This window comes from Lotus japonicus, chromosome 4 (genome assembly GCF_012489685.1).
Source record: "Lotus japonicus ecotype B-129 chromosome 4, LjGifu_v1.2".
NCBI lineage: Eukaryota > Viridiplantae > Streptophyta > Magnoliopsida > Fabales > Fabaceae > Lotus > Lotus japonicus.
The window spans coordinates 706,813-719,759 of NC_080044.1; the positions used below are offsets into that span (position 1 = coordinate 706,813).

A 12,947-nucleotide genomic window follows, 5' to 3' on the forward strand; every position below is an offset into this window, starting at 1 on the left:
TTCTAGAAAAAGGTGTATAAGATCTTTTCAAATTATAATGGTATTTTGAGGAGAGAATTATTGTGGTTGAATAGTGTTCTATTCACGACAAACCATCATTTTCCAGTTAAATATAATTCTGATGAATCACCCCCTAAAACTAATTGAGAAGAACTAAATAGTTTCCACCACCACGTGATACAAATGCATTAATTGGTATGCTTAGATTTGAGTATTTATTCACAGTACACGTCTCTATTGTGTGTAACAAACAGCCTGTCAATGGGACCATACCTTGAATATGATGCAACTTCACTTACTCTACTTCCATTGTATTCATATTAATATGGATTCACAAGCATGACTTCACAATTTTTTTTTTTTTTATCTTCAGTTTGATGTGCTTACGTAACATTTCTTAATTACTTGCTTCAAACACAAGCTGAGACACAGTGAAGTGGTACTAATTTGTCGGTGAAGCCAACCACAATGCACAACTAGCCTTTGTTTTACATAATATCATCCTCTTAGTCTTAGCTGAGAAACGGTCAAACAGACATGCTAAAAAAAATTTATCTGCTAGAGTTGCACCTAAATAATCATACATCGTACACTTCAGGAAGCAGTGTGAGAAAATGTCTTGGTTAAGAGAATGATTAATCGCAGAAGGTATTCAAGAGAATATATCTCAAAATAAAATCACTTAATTGAGTGTCATACAAGCTGGACGCTGTTAAAGAGAATACATCTTACAAACAAAGCCAAAGGATACAAATCTAGACTCATTACATTTACATGTACAGATAGCATCTCTGCAGGTATGTGATCAAAGATTGCAAAATGATACTGACTTTGCCTTTGAACCTTCCATGCCCAAATCCAAAAATGACTGGTCACAACAGGAAAATGTGTACAAAAAGAATATAAAGCTTTATAAAAATAGAAGCACTACACAGATGGAATTGCAGCTTATAAGGTGAAATGCAACATAGCTAACATCCCAAGAAAACTTCCGCGAGGCCCATCTATTGATTGATGTTGCATTCTCGCAAATACACGATATCAAAGTCAACATACTTTGTCCAATAACCTCGAAACTTGGGAATACTTATCTCAAGCCAAGGCTTCATGTTTCCATTGTAGTGTATAACAGCAGCCCGTTCAATATCTTTTTGGTTGACATTGGGGTTGTAGCCAAGACCCAAGACATGCCAATACCGGTTCAGTGGGAAAGTGCGTTTCCAGAATGTTATAAGACCAGGCGGCAGTGTTCCTAACTTCCACAATTGTCTATCATGATTCTGTATTTCAGTTTAATTGGAAAAGAAAAATCAGTTCAGAGTTCAAACTTCAAATCAGAAAGAAACAGGAGGAGTGAAGAACAGGTGCACGTCACTTCATATTGGAAGGACTTGTACAGCAATATAACCATTTATATAAGCACAAAAATGGGAACACAGTATATACGCACTTTGTTACGTTTCTAAGAGAGAAAAAATCTTAAGTGTGTCACTTACCAGTTTCTGCCAGTTGTGGTACACCTCTGTGATGTTTTGCCTCTTCCATTCAACTAAATCAAAAACATTCATACCATATGCCCATCCACATGCACGGGGGTCAAAATTCTTTGCAATAAGTGGATTTGAGAAGTTGAGATAGCGATCAAAACGGTGGAAACTTTCTCCACAAGTTTCTACAGCACCATTTACATTGCCCTTTAAATCAGTTGACCAAAGACCAGTCAGATCCTTCTGCACAACTATATCATCATCCAAGAACAGCACTTTGTTGAGCTTTGGAAAGATCTCAGGTAGGTAGAAGCGGAGGTGGTTCAATATAGATAAATACTTTGGATTCCGAAACTTTAAGTTTGAATCAGAAGTTGCTCGATGAGCCTTAAAGTAATAATCTATCATAGAAGGAGAACCCAACTGCTTGAGAACTGGACTGTAACTTGAATTCAACCATGTAAAGTCTTCAATGTTCTGAACTTGAATGGTTGCCTTCCCCGGTGGATTAACCAAGAACCACATCCTCATTGCCGCATAATTGAGCCTATCAGTAACAATGTGGAAAACATGCTTTGAGGCGTGCTGCAAATTTATTAAATAACATTATTAGCAATGTCAATAATAAATTAAAGTGACACCTTTGATATTGAAACATTCTAGTTTATTTTTCATTTGTAATTCTTCACTAACTCTGTAACAAAATGAAATAGAAACAAATTTGTTTGAATCAAAATATAATATAACTGCACACACCAAATTTGCTTTGGTGTTTATAATTTTGGCAGACAGAATATCTAAAGAAAATTCTCTGAAAATAATTTACCTTTGCATTGGCAACGGTAGAATTCACAACAACAGCTGTTGCCATTATGTTATTCGAGAATATTGCATAATGATATAGCCGAGGGTCTTCTAACTTCTCTTGATTAGGGAACTGTTGTTGATCCGTATTCAAGTTATAATACTCAGTTGTGAGGCGCAATGGAAGACAGTGGAGACCTTTAGGCAACGTTTTTGCTGTCAATTGTGTCAAGAACAAGGACTGCTTCTTGTGCACACGAAGCTGTTCCTCTGTTGAGTGGAGCATAGCCCTAAGCTTTTTCACAGCAGTAGCACAATCATCTTGAATTTGCCTTCCCTTCATCAATGATTGCTCCATTGCCTTCATTTTCTCATTTGCACTGCATTGCATAATTTAAATGTAAATTGAAAACTGAAGAGAATGTAGTTTGGTGCAGGATTGAGCTATGCAACATGTTTACTTGCAGCTACAGAATAAACTTACAGATGAACTGACTTGAGAGTTAAAACAGAACAGGAAAACCTGATGACATGTATTAGAGAATTCCTAAAGGTGCACTCACTTCCTAGGCAAGTCAGAATCTTTGCTTGCATCTCCAAGTACTCGCGAAACTTCCTTTACCCTTAGACGGAGTTCCCGAGTGAGATGGGGGATGTTCTTTATTGCCTGAAGGGAAAGGAATACCTTAGCCTGGATAAGCTGATCTTTCAGTTGCTGCACCCGAACATCAGATGGTGTTTTATTGGTTTCTGATAATATGGATCCTTTCTTGTTTACTTTGCTAGATGATTCAGTAGGTTGTTGCTCCTGCTTACTAGCCTGAAAGAAGATGAACCAAATGTAAAGAGGAAGGTCTCAATCTGCAATGGAGTCGATTTTTCATTATATTTATATAACTTAATAATATAGTGATAAGTATGTAAGTAATATATGTTGGCAACACTTATTTGTTCCTTTTCCTTGTTCAGAGGGCTAGGACAGTGAATTATTGAAATTATACGTAAGCAGATAGTCCTGGAAACATGACCATAGTATAGAGTTCCAATAAAATAAAATACAATTTAGCAGCATATATAACTTCTATTCAATTTGATTGTCTCAGACTCCAACTCTTTATTTGAGACACTACAAGAAAACATAAGTACGGAAGCTAAACAATAAAGAGAAGAAGAACCCAACAAACATGCATGCTATGTATTCACACTGCTGGAATCACAACCTACATAAAATATTCTGGTGTCTCAACTCTCAATCAAAAATGCATGCGAGTCTGGTCCAAGATGTGTTCATCATGGAGCCACAAACCTACTCGTTTAGATTACCATGGAGTTATGTCACCAACTTGAGATAATGAAAAGTGTTAGATAATACAGTTTTATTTTATTATTTAGGTCTTATGGGTAGTGTAGTCTTTTACTAATTGTCTATTTACTATTTATATTTGTTTTCTATTGTAACACAAGCCGTCACAATGTAACCCTAATAGAATTCTGCTTTCTCTTCTCTCTTCTTTTCTCCCTCCTTTCTCTTTGCATTACTTCTCTTCTTTTAACACGGTATCAAATCAGGTTTGGTCCTTGACATAGATTTCTCAGTTGAACGGCGGAGATGATGGTGGATGGCCACGTCCGCTGATCGCGGTACGGTGTATTGGATGGACTTGAATTTGATAAAATAATACTTGTATTTCATTGATTAATACTTGACTATAGACTACAATATATATAGACTAACAAAGAGATAAAAACAAACTAAATCTATCTAAACCTATCTCTAATTAAATAGATATCATCTCTATTTAAATAGATACTAATCTAAAATAGATAAACAAATCTTAACAATATCTCTATGAGATAAGACTAATAATAAACTAAATCTTAATAGATATTCAACACTCCCCCTCAAGTTAAAGCTTACTTAGCTTTAAGCTTGTAACAAATCGAACCCAAGAAGAAAATTATCTTAATAGATATCCCTTAATAATGACAGTCTTGGCGAATCTCTGAATTGAATAACTTTTCAAACTTCTAGTAAATCCATGGCAGCAAAAGACAACTTCTCATACTTCAAATTGAATAATCTTTTGAACTTCTGCTAAATTCATGGGCAGGCAAAAGACAACTTCTCATACTTGATCTGGCTGAAATTGATGCAAGACAAAAACCAATTCTTCTGGAGTGTCGTAGGGTAGCTGAGCCAACAAACAAGGGCGAAAAAAACCAGCAACAATACGCCCGAAAACAAAACAAGGCTGAAGCAACAACTCACCAACAACAACCACACAGAAATAAAACATACTTGAGGTCGATCGATTGATGGCTTCTAAGACAAACAATAGTGTCAACTTTGACACAGACAACTCTCAAACATTAGAGAGTGGGCCAGCGCAACTCGCAGCTGAAGCCCTAAACCAGAAAACCAAACAACTAGAAAACCAAACAATCGAGACGAAACAAACGAAGGTGACATTGTCACCTTCAAAACCAAATTGCATAAAGTCAGCCAGGAGCGGTATTATAAGAGCATCTCGATCAATGAGACGCAAACAACAACTCAAGTCTCAAAATCCAATGCGGAACCTGAGCGTCAAAACGGAGTTAAAACTCTAAACCAAACCAAACCAAACTAAAACAAACTAAACCAAACCAAACCAAACTAAACCAAACTTGGCCAACAATGAGAGATGGCACGAGAAACGTCCAAACAGGGTCAAAATAGCAAACCCACAAACCAAACAGGGAGAGGACGACCGGATGATCACAACTGTGACGGCACAACACACGTCAAAACAGAGGAAGGATCCTTAAAACCAAACCTGGCTGATACACAAAGAGGACCAGCTAGAACAAAGCAGCGGAGAGAGCGGCGCGTGGACTTCACACGCAGAGAGATGGGAGGCACGTGAGGGCGCGTGGCTTGAAATCCGACGGTGGTGGCTGACCGTAGTCTCTAATAACACTTCCCCTCAAGCTATAGCATATATGTCATATGCATAGCTTGTAACAAATATAATTAAGATTTAACAATATCCAGATCCTCCCCTCAAGCTAGAGCATATATGTCATATGCATAGCTTGTAACAAATATAATTAACTTGAGAAGTCGCTGCTGCCGGAGAGAGATATTCCCAATAATAGTCCAAAATTTATACACCAACAAACCACACAATGCAAAACCAATTCTCCACTTTAATAGAGAGCAAAAATCTTTTCCAACTCCAAAACCACACTGTGCCATAAAAAAAAAAGCAAGAAACCAAAACAAGAAACTAGAGCCAACCATGTTCTGAATCTTGAGATCCTTAAATTTAGCGTTGAAACAAGTTTTTGAGTAATACGAGCATACTTCCTTGCTGCCAATCTGGACCAATGGACTTCTGGAATGGAACAGGGAAGAGAGGAAGACCGGTTCTAGCCAAGAACCGCCAAAAACCGAGAACTGAAATTCTTATGCCTAAGAATCTGGAAAACATGTGGGCAAAAAGGAAAGCGAACAAGCGTGAGGGCACCATGTGTCTTGCCACAACTACACCAATTGTAGTTTTAAGTCCTAGTTTAGACTACCAAGAGTAACTAAAAGTGATAACTACTGTCCACCTAACCACTGCTCCATCAACAACTTGCAAACGAAACCCAAAGAAGCAAAAACCACAGTAACAGAATTCCACAGTAGCATGGTTCAGACACTTTAACACGAGTCACGGCCACAAACGACACGCAAGAAGGGCAGATATGGAGAAACCGACCGCTGGAACAGAATCAAGAGAGCATGGTGAACCTTTCTGTGGAAGCGGCATCACGAACGATGGCTGGGAAGGCGGCACAGCGAACCGACTGTTGATTTGATAGTGGTTGAACATTATTAGGGTTCCAAGAGAAAGGGAGCCATAATTAGAAAGAAACGAGGCCGTAAGAAAACGGCTAGAATTAACAAGCGGAAGCAAAGTAAAAAAAAATAAATCCAAAGAGATTTGGAAAGTCACCATGAGGGGGCTCACGGGGGAGGAGCCCCCTCACAGCGGAGGGATCAAAACTAGCTCTGATACCAACTTGAATTTGATAAAATAATACTTGTATTTCATTGATTAATACTTGACTATAGACTACAATATATATAGACTAACAAAGAGATAAAAACAAACTAAATCTATCTAAACCTATCTCTAATTAAATAGATATCATCTCTATTTAAATAGATACTAATCTAAAATAGATAAACAAATCTTAACAATATCTCTATGAGATAAGACTAATAATAAACTAAATCTTAATAGATATTCAACAGATGGTTCTGGCCGGTGGATACGGTTTGGTTTTTCCGGTAGATAGCGTTGCTGTGGTGGTCAGTTGATGGTGTGGCGCACCTCAGCAGAGGTTGGTGGCCCTTTCAGGAATCAAACTTGGAAATTAGCCAGTAACATTCTGGAAATGAGGCATGTTTGAGAATTGTGTTGATAGATGAAGCATAGAGTTGAGGTGGTGTCACGAGACTCACGACAGTGGGCCTAATTGGGGTTTGCAAGCATGGTGGCTTGTTGTTCGAGTTAGGCATCCTCTGGATTGTGGTTTTGAAGTTGGACAATAAAACATGAACCAAATTTCAGTTGCAATTAAGAAGGAAGTGTGCCAGAACTATCTATGCGAACGGTCAGATCTTAAACTTCAATTCCGTATAGGACTTACCAATTCAAGCACCAGAACCATTTAACAATACTAAGTATTACCTACTTAAAAATTTTCAAACATGACCAGAAACCTAAAGAAAGTTTTGCACCCAAAATGAACAAAGTAACAGGAAGAAAAATCAAGAGGCAGTTTATGACGACTTACGACAGTTTCTGATGCTTGATCAGAAGCATGAGATGATTTAGAAAGTCTACCATCGTTGTCATCAACATCAATAGCATCTTCCCCATTTGCACTATCACCAGTTATATCAGCTTTCTCCAAGTAGCGGCTATGATTTCCTTGCTTAATTCCATCTGTCACCAGTTTGATGGGGTTCTCCCCTTTAGCTCGACCTTCCTCATTTGTAGCCGACAACACCCTGGCAGATACATGCTTCCCTAATTCGACAAAGAGCAAGACTAGGTCAACCAAACAATTAGAATAGTAATTAAAAGTGTGTAATAAACAGGATCCCAGAAAGGAAAGGGGTGGAAATCTTGTTGAACAACAGACAAGAAAAGACCAAACAAACTACCTTGAGGCAATTTTTTTGTGTTCAAAGAGTCATCTGTATATACAACCCCAATTGGTTCCTTAAGGATCATAGAAGTTTCCTACTCTCAAAATCAGAAATTTCAGCAAAAAATTATCAAGGATTTAGTTCATAAGAATATGCAGCTAGAAAGGGAAACTTGTTCATAGGCAGAAAAGGGGAAAGCTGGAAAATTTACCTGGGGTAGAAGATTTAGATGGGCAGAATCTGCTGCACTGACAGTCTGACAAAAAAAAACCATGAGAAAATAAAACACACTGATTCAGAAATCTCTTTCTTTAGAAATGAAGAATCAAAACAATTCTCACTCAATGATATACTATTACTTACAAAAGCAGTTACATCTTCAACAAACTCTTGCTCAGCTGCAATTTTGCAAGTAAAAGAAAAACCAAACAAACAAAGAATTTAGCTCACTGCAAAGGTCTCTAGGAGATACATGATGAACAATCATTAAAATTTAAAAGGAGAAACACACCAGAGGAGTAGTTGAAGGTGCTAAGAGGATGAGTGTAGAGCAGAATTGGAGCAACAACAGTAACACAAAGCAACAAAAGAACAGTATTTCTGGTAGCAGCCATATCCAGTGAATACACAATGCTTCAAATTTGTATGACCGACCACTTTCTCCAGAAAAAGCCACGAGGCCGTGCAGATTCTATAAAAAAAAGAAACAAACTTTTTCAGCAGAGAAACAAACCCATTTAATTTTCTTAGAAATCCGAGAAATACATACAGAAAAGGTGGAGAAGCGAATCTGAATGAATCACTTACATGGAAGAACGCGATTGTAGTGAAGAAATGTGGCCTGAAATCTACAGAATCCCTATTTGAACGTTTCTAGAAAAACACTACTTGTGGTTGTGGTAGTGACTGTACTTGCTATAAAAGACAGACAGAGAAGCACCAAGAGAGAGATAATCAAATCAAACCATACCAAATCTATTTTAGTTTTGGCATTTATCATTTGTTACTTTGTCTGGTCAATCACTATTTAGTGCCATTATTATTATTTACATTAAATTCTAACCATGATTGTTAAGAGAAAGGGACTATATTCGCTCTTCACTCATATTGCTCTTGGTGGGGGGAGTAGGTTTTTTTTTAACCATGATTGTCACAAAATATTTTTTAACCAAAATTTAAAGTATAACCAAATAAATACTCAGTAGTCAGTAGGCCTTGTAAATTGTGGCGGTATTGGTTGAAAATTGCGATCAAGTATCGGAGAACTTTAGGCTCAGAAATTCTGTTAAACTTGGTCGATAATAGTTTGATTATTCTCCAGCTTGTTAAATTTCACATTTGTATTAGCTCATGCGACGTCTATCATATGTTTCTAAACAAGTAAACAACAATGATGCATTTCAAATTTGTAAGTCATAAGACAAAAATGCCCTTAAATTCTTATAGATGAGACAAATACACTTCTCTCCTCTTACCCAACCACAACCGTACCAAACCTTCGGGGTATCGTCAACCACTCTACCGGCCCTCACTCTCGACCCAACCTCTGACCATACATAGCCACTGTCACGCCAGCTACCACACTACACCGTTAACCACCATATCAGCCCCCACTCTTGACCATCCACCGATCCAACCAAACCCCAAAATTTAATTGTCGAGAACCTTCCCCTTCCCAAGTATTGTTTCCAATAAGAGAGGTTGAGGAAAGTGATGAGTGGTGAGGGGTAACAAAAGGCTTGGGAGAAGGGAGACGCGGTGATGGTGGTTGGTAACGACAGCGGAGAGTCGATGACAACATGGTCAGTGTGGTTGAGGAGCTAACTAGATTGAAGGATAATTTAGTAAATTTAAACTTCTATCGCAATCAATCCTTTAGTTTTAAATCATTATATTTAAGATTGTATTTTAACTAAACCAGAATGTCCACTTTTAGACAACACCCTTTACCCAAGTTCTTTTTTTGAAAAAAATGAGACTATTAAAATATAATTTATGAGAACATTTCTCGGGGATGAGATTAATATAATCAAGATAGACATATTCTACCCAGCACCATATAATACATCAACTAGCATAATAACAAAACAAACAGACACCAACTCCTATAAAATAGCAGAAATGGACAAGTAATTTTTTTTTCTTCATAAAACCAAATTAAACCAAAAAGAGAACTAGCACCCTTAACACAAGTTTCATTGATCACCGTACAAGACTACAAGTTAGTACAAGTTAGTATATGTGAGTTAGTTTGGACAATCAATGAAAAGGTGTGACAAAATCGGTGGTGGCTTTAAGCACAAAAAAGAGTTGAGCCAGAACGTAGATGATATATATGGTGTGTATTTGTTTTTTTTTTTTTAGAAAGCGTAAATAAGTTCTCATCTAGCAAAATCACTTTGGTTTTTTTATAGGTAAATGTTAGTTGTTAGTAATGTTAGTAAATTAGTCATCTTAGAGTTCGAACCCTGGACCCTTCACCTTTTATCCTCTCAAACCCTTATGTCCTATAGCTCTTACACTTGAGCTAACTCTTGGGAATGCAAAATTACTTTGGTAACCTATAGATGTGGGAATAATCTCATATTGGCCTCAAACTTAATTGGTGCTTGCTGTGGTGCCTCCTCCCAGATGCAGGTATGGTGCTGCCGCTTAGTTGGACCAGTAGAAAAGTACCATGTTTTATATGAGTCAGCAAGTATATTTTTCCTATAATATTTTTTTTATAATATTTTTTTTGAAAATATAGTTATTATTTTTTTTGCTAATTAGTCCCTTCACCTAAATATAAGAGTTTAACCTTGGTAACTGTTAAAGTTAGTGTCCATCAACGTCAAAAAAAGTTGTCCATCGATCTTCTCTCTCAATTGGAAATTATATTTGTTCTTCTTCTTCTCCCACTTTTCTTCTGGGATTTATGCATATCCATCTCCTCCCTCCTCCTCCTTAACCCAAACCCAGAATATATGAACCCAAACCCAGAAATCACTGTGTTCGGCCATGAACCCGAGACTGCGAGCAAGCTTTAAGGTTCAACGCCGCACGATCAAAAAACGCAAATTGAAACCCAAACTCATTTTTCAAAAAACACAGAGAAGAAAAGCACAAGTTGAGAAAGATCCAGATTCAAAAAGGGAAGTTAACCCCAAAATTTTACCAGAAGAACAAACCCAAATTTCTGCCCACAAAACCCTAGAGTTTGGGTCCTCTGGTTTTGACGGGAATCCTTAGAGGGATGTGAGAATAGAAGAGAGGGACGGCGTCGGCGAATTCGACGGTGTCGTTGGAAGGGGAGATGCGGCCAATTAAGATGTCGTTGACGGCAGAGAACGAGTTTGATGTAAGTGTTTTGTGCAACCTCGTACCACAAATTGACGCTTCCATTGTTTCAGCGGTGGATTCCCGGTGTTTATGGGTCGTGGTCGCGTTAATGGTTTCACGGTAGTTCTCCGACGACAGTGCGTTCTTTAGATCGGTCACACAGGTCGATTTCTGGTGGTTATATGGAAGCTTCCTCTAGTGGGTTTTGCCACGGGTATGAGAGGAAGGGAAAATTGAAGAAGAAAGAAGGTGATATTTGGATTCATCCTCCCTTTGAAGAATCAAAGATGAAGAAGTGTGAAGTTAGGGTTCCTGGTAGGTTGAAGATGAACCAAAGAGAATATGAATCAGCATTGTCTGTTTCATACTTTCAACCTTCAAACTAAAAATCTCACTCATGGTAAAAAACAAATAACTTTCAAACATTTGCTAAAAAACCCTTCCCTAAATTAAAAATAGAGAAAATGAAAAAACTGGAAAAAATAATACACATGTCATATTTTTATTTGAAGATAGCATGGAAGTACCACACCCACAAAAATCTAGAGGCGCCACAGAATTTACCAACTTAATTATGCATGGAAGTTAGAGAATAACTTCTATGTTAAATATAATTAATTTTGAAATAATTATTTTACAATATAATCCTAAAATAATAATTTGTTTTCATAATTATATTCAAACATAAATTATTTTATTTTTGGCTCTGTTAAACTCATTTTTCTTTTATGCAAAATCAATTATGAGAACACTAATCCAAACAGGCGGATAATGGAAAATAAAGAAGAAAATCATGAACTAAGCTTGGGACCATAATTGAAATTGAAATACTAAACATCTAAGCCAAATTTACCATCCTGCAAAGTCCATCTGAGATGAACTATTAACCTGAAGCAATTATACACACCATTACATGCATCAATGTTAATTAACTAAAGAGGGTGATTGAGCAGAGAGCTCCAAATGCAATCCACATCCTCTGCTTTCAGCTCCAACGTACCTGCATCTTCAATTGGGTGCCATGCATTATCCTCCAACTTGGCTTCTGGAACATGAATCATGGATGCCTCTGGAATCTCATTCAAGCCATATTCGTTGCAGAAATCAACACTAGCAGCAGCAGCAGCAGCAACATGTTCTTTTTCTAAAGATGATGAGAAACTGTCTTCAAAACCCAACAAATACTCCTCTGTTTTGAACATGACACCATCTTTCAGCCATGGGAAATCAAACACCCCAAGTGCCTCCTCTGGTTCTGAACTTGAAGAACAACCCTCTTTCTCTTCCAACTCCTTCTCCAAGTTAACGCCATTGACATCTCTCCTCTTCGCATTCTCATTCTCAAAATCTTGCTTCTGAGTTTCACCCTCTCCTCTAACTCTCTTCTTCTTCTTGTCCTGCTCCATTTATAAATTTTTCTGCCAAATATTCACAAACAATTTATCATCGCGAAATCATATCATCGCGATCAGACCAGAAAAAATAGTAAGAGGGACTAAAATTGAACACATGCAATATAGAACATTTAAAGAGTATGCACATGGGATGAAGAGAATTTAATTACTATAGAAGTGAAAAACAATGTAATAGATTATAGAAATTGTTGATTCATGTTTGAGAACTTACCTTTGAGAGTGTTGTGGTGTAGAGGGGCTTAGGCATGTTACGTATATATAATAAATCTCTATGTTGTGAAAAAAGATTAGAAATGGTGATCGTTCTTCCAGGCACGCCACGCTTGTTTCTCAAGTCGATCGTCACACAAGAAACACGCAGAGTGTGTCACAATATTTTCATGGCATCCACCACCGTCCTCTGATCTCTCTCGTGGCAATATAATGACATGCATGTAGCTAGCTTGTCTCTCACACCAACAAATTAAAGGAAAGGAATTTGAGATAGATAGATGGAGGTTAATTTGCGTCTCTGGTTTTAATTTGGTTTAACAAAGAACGTGAATTAAAGGGGTTTTGCACTTTTTGCTTGCTGCTCTAGACTCCTAAATCACGAAATTGTGGTGTGTTGTGCCTTCTAACGCAACCAACTCTGCCTTCGATCTTATGGTTTTACAGTTATTTTAGCCGTGGAAACTGGAAAGTGACTATCATTTGAGGCTACCCACTTTTTGGAGTTACTTCTTTTATTTT

The 12,947-nt window shown here is 37.4% G+C and overlaps 1 protein-coding gene across 1 annotated transcript; it reads right to left on the reverse strand.

Moving 5' to 3' along the window:
• Positions 1–649: 649 nt before the first annotated feature.
• LOC130711031 (probable galacturonosyltransferase 4) lies at positions 650–8,446 on the reverse strand. The gene is made up of 10 exons (XM_057560465.1): positions 8,287–8,446; positions 7,991–8,170; positions 7,843–7,877; positions 7,691–7,735; positions 7,495–7,573; positions 7,122–7,357; positions 2,855–3,111; positions 2,314–2,671; positions 1,497–2,072; positions 650–1,280 (listed from the first exon to the last, which is right to left on the reverse strand). Exons 2-10 carry the CDS (start codon positions 8,091–8,093, stop codon positions 1,005–1,007), a joined length of 1,965 nt encoding a protein of 654 aa, XP_057416448.1. The 5' UTR covers positions 8,094–8,170; positions 8,287–8,446; the 3' UTR covers positions 650–1,004.
• Between the last annotated feature and the right edge of the window lie 4,501 nt (positions 8,447–12,947).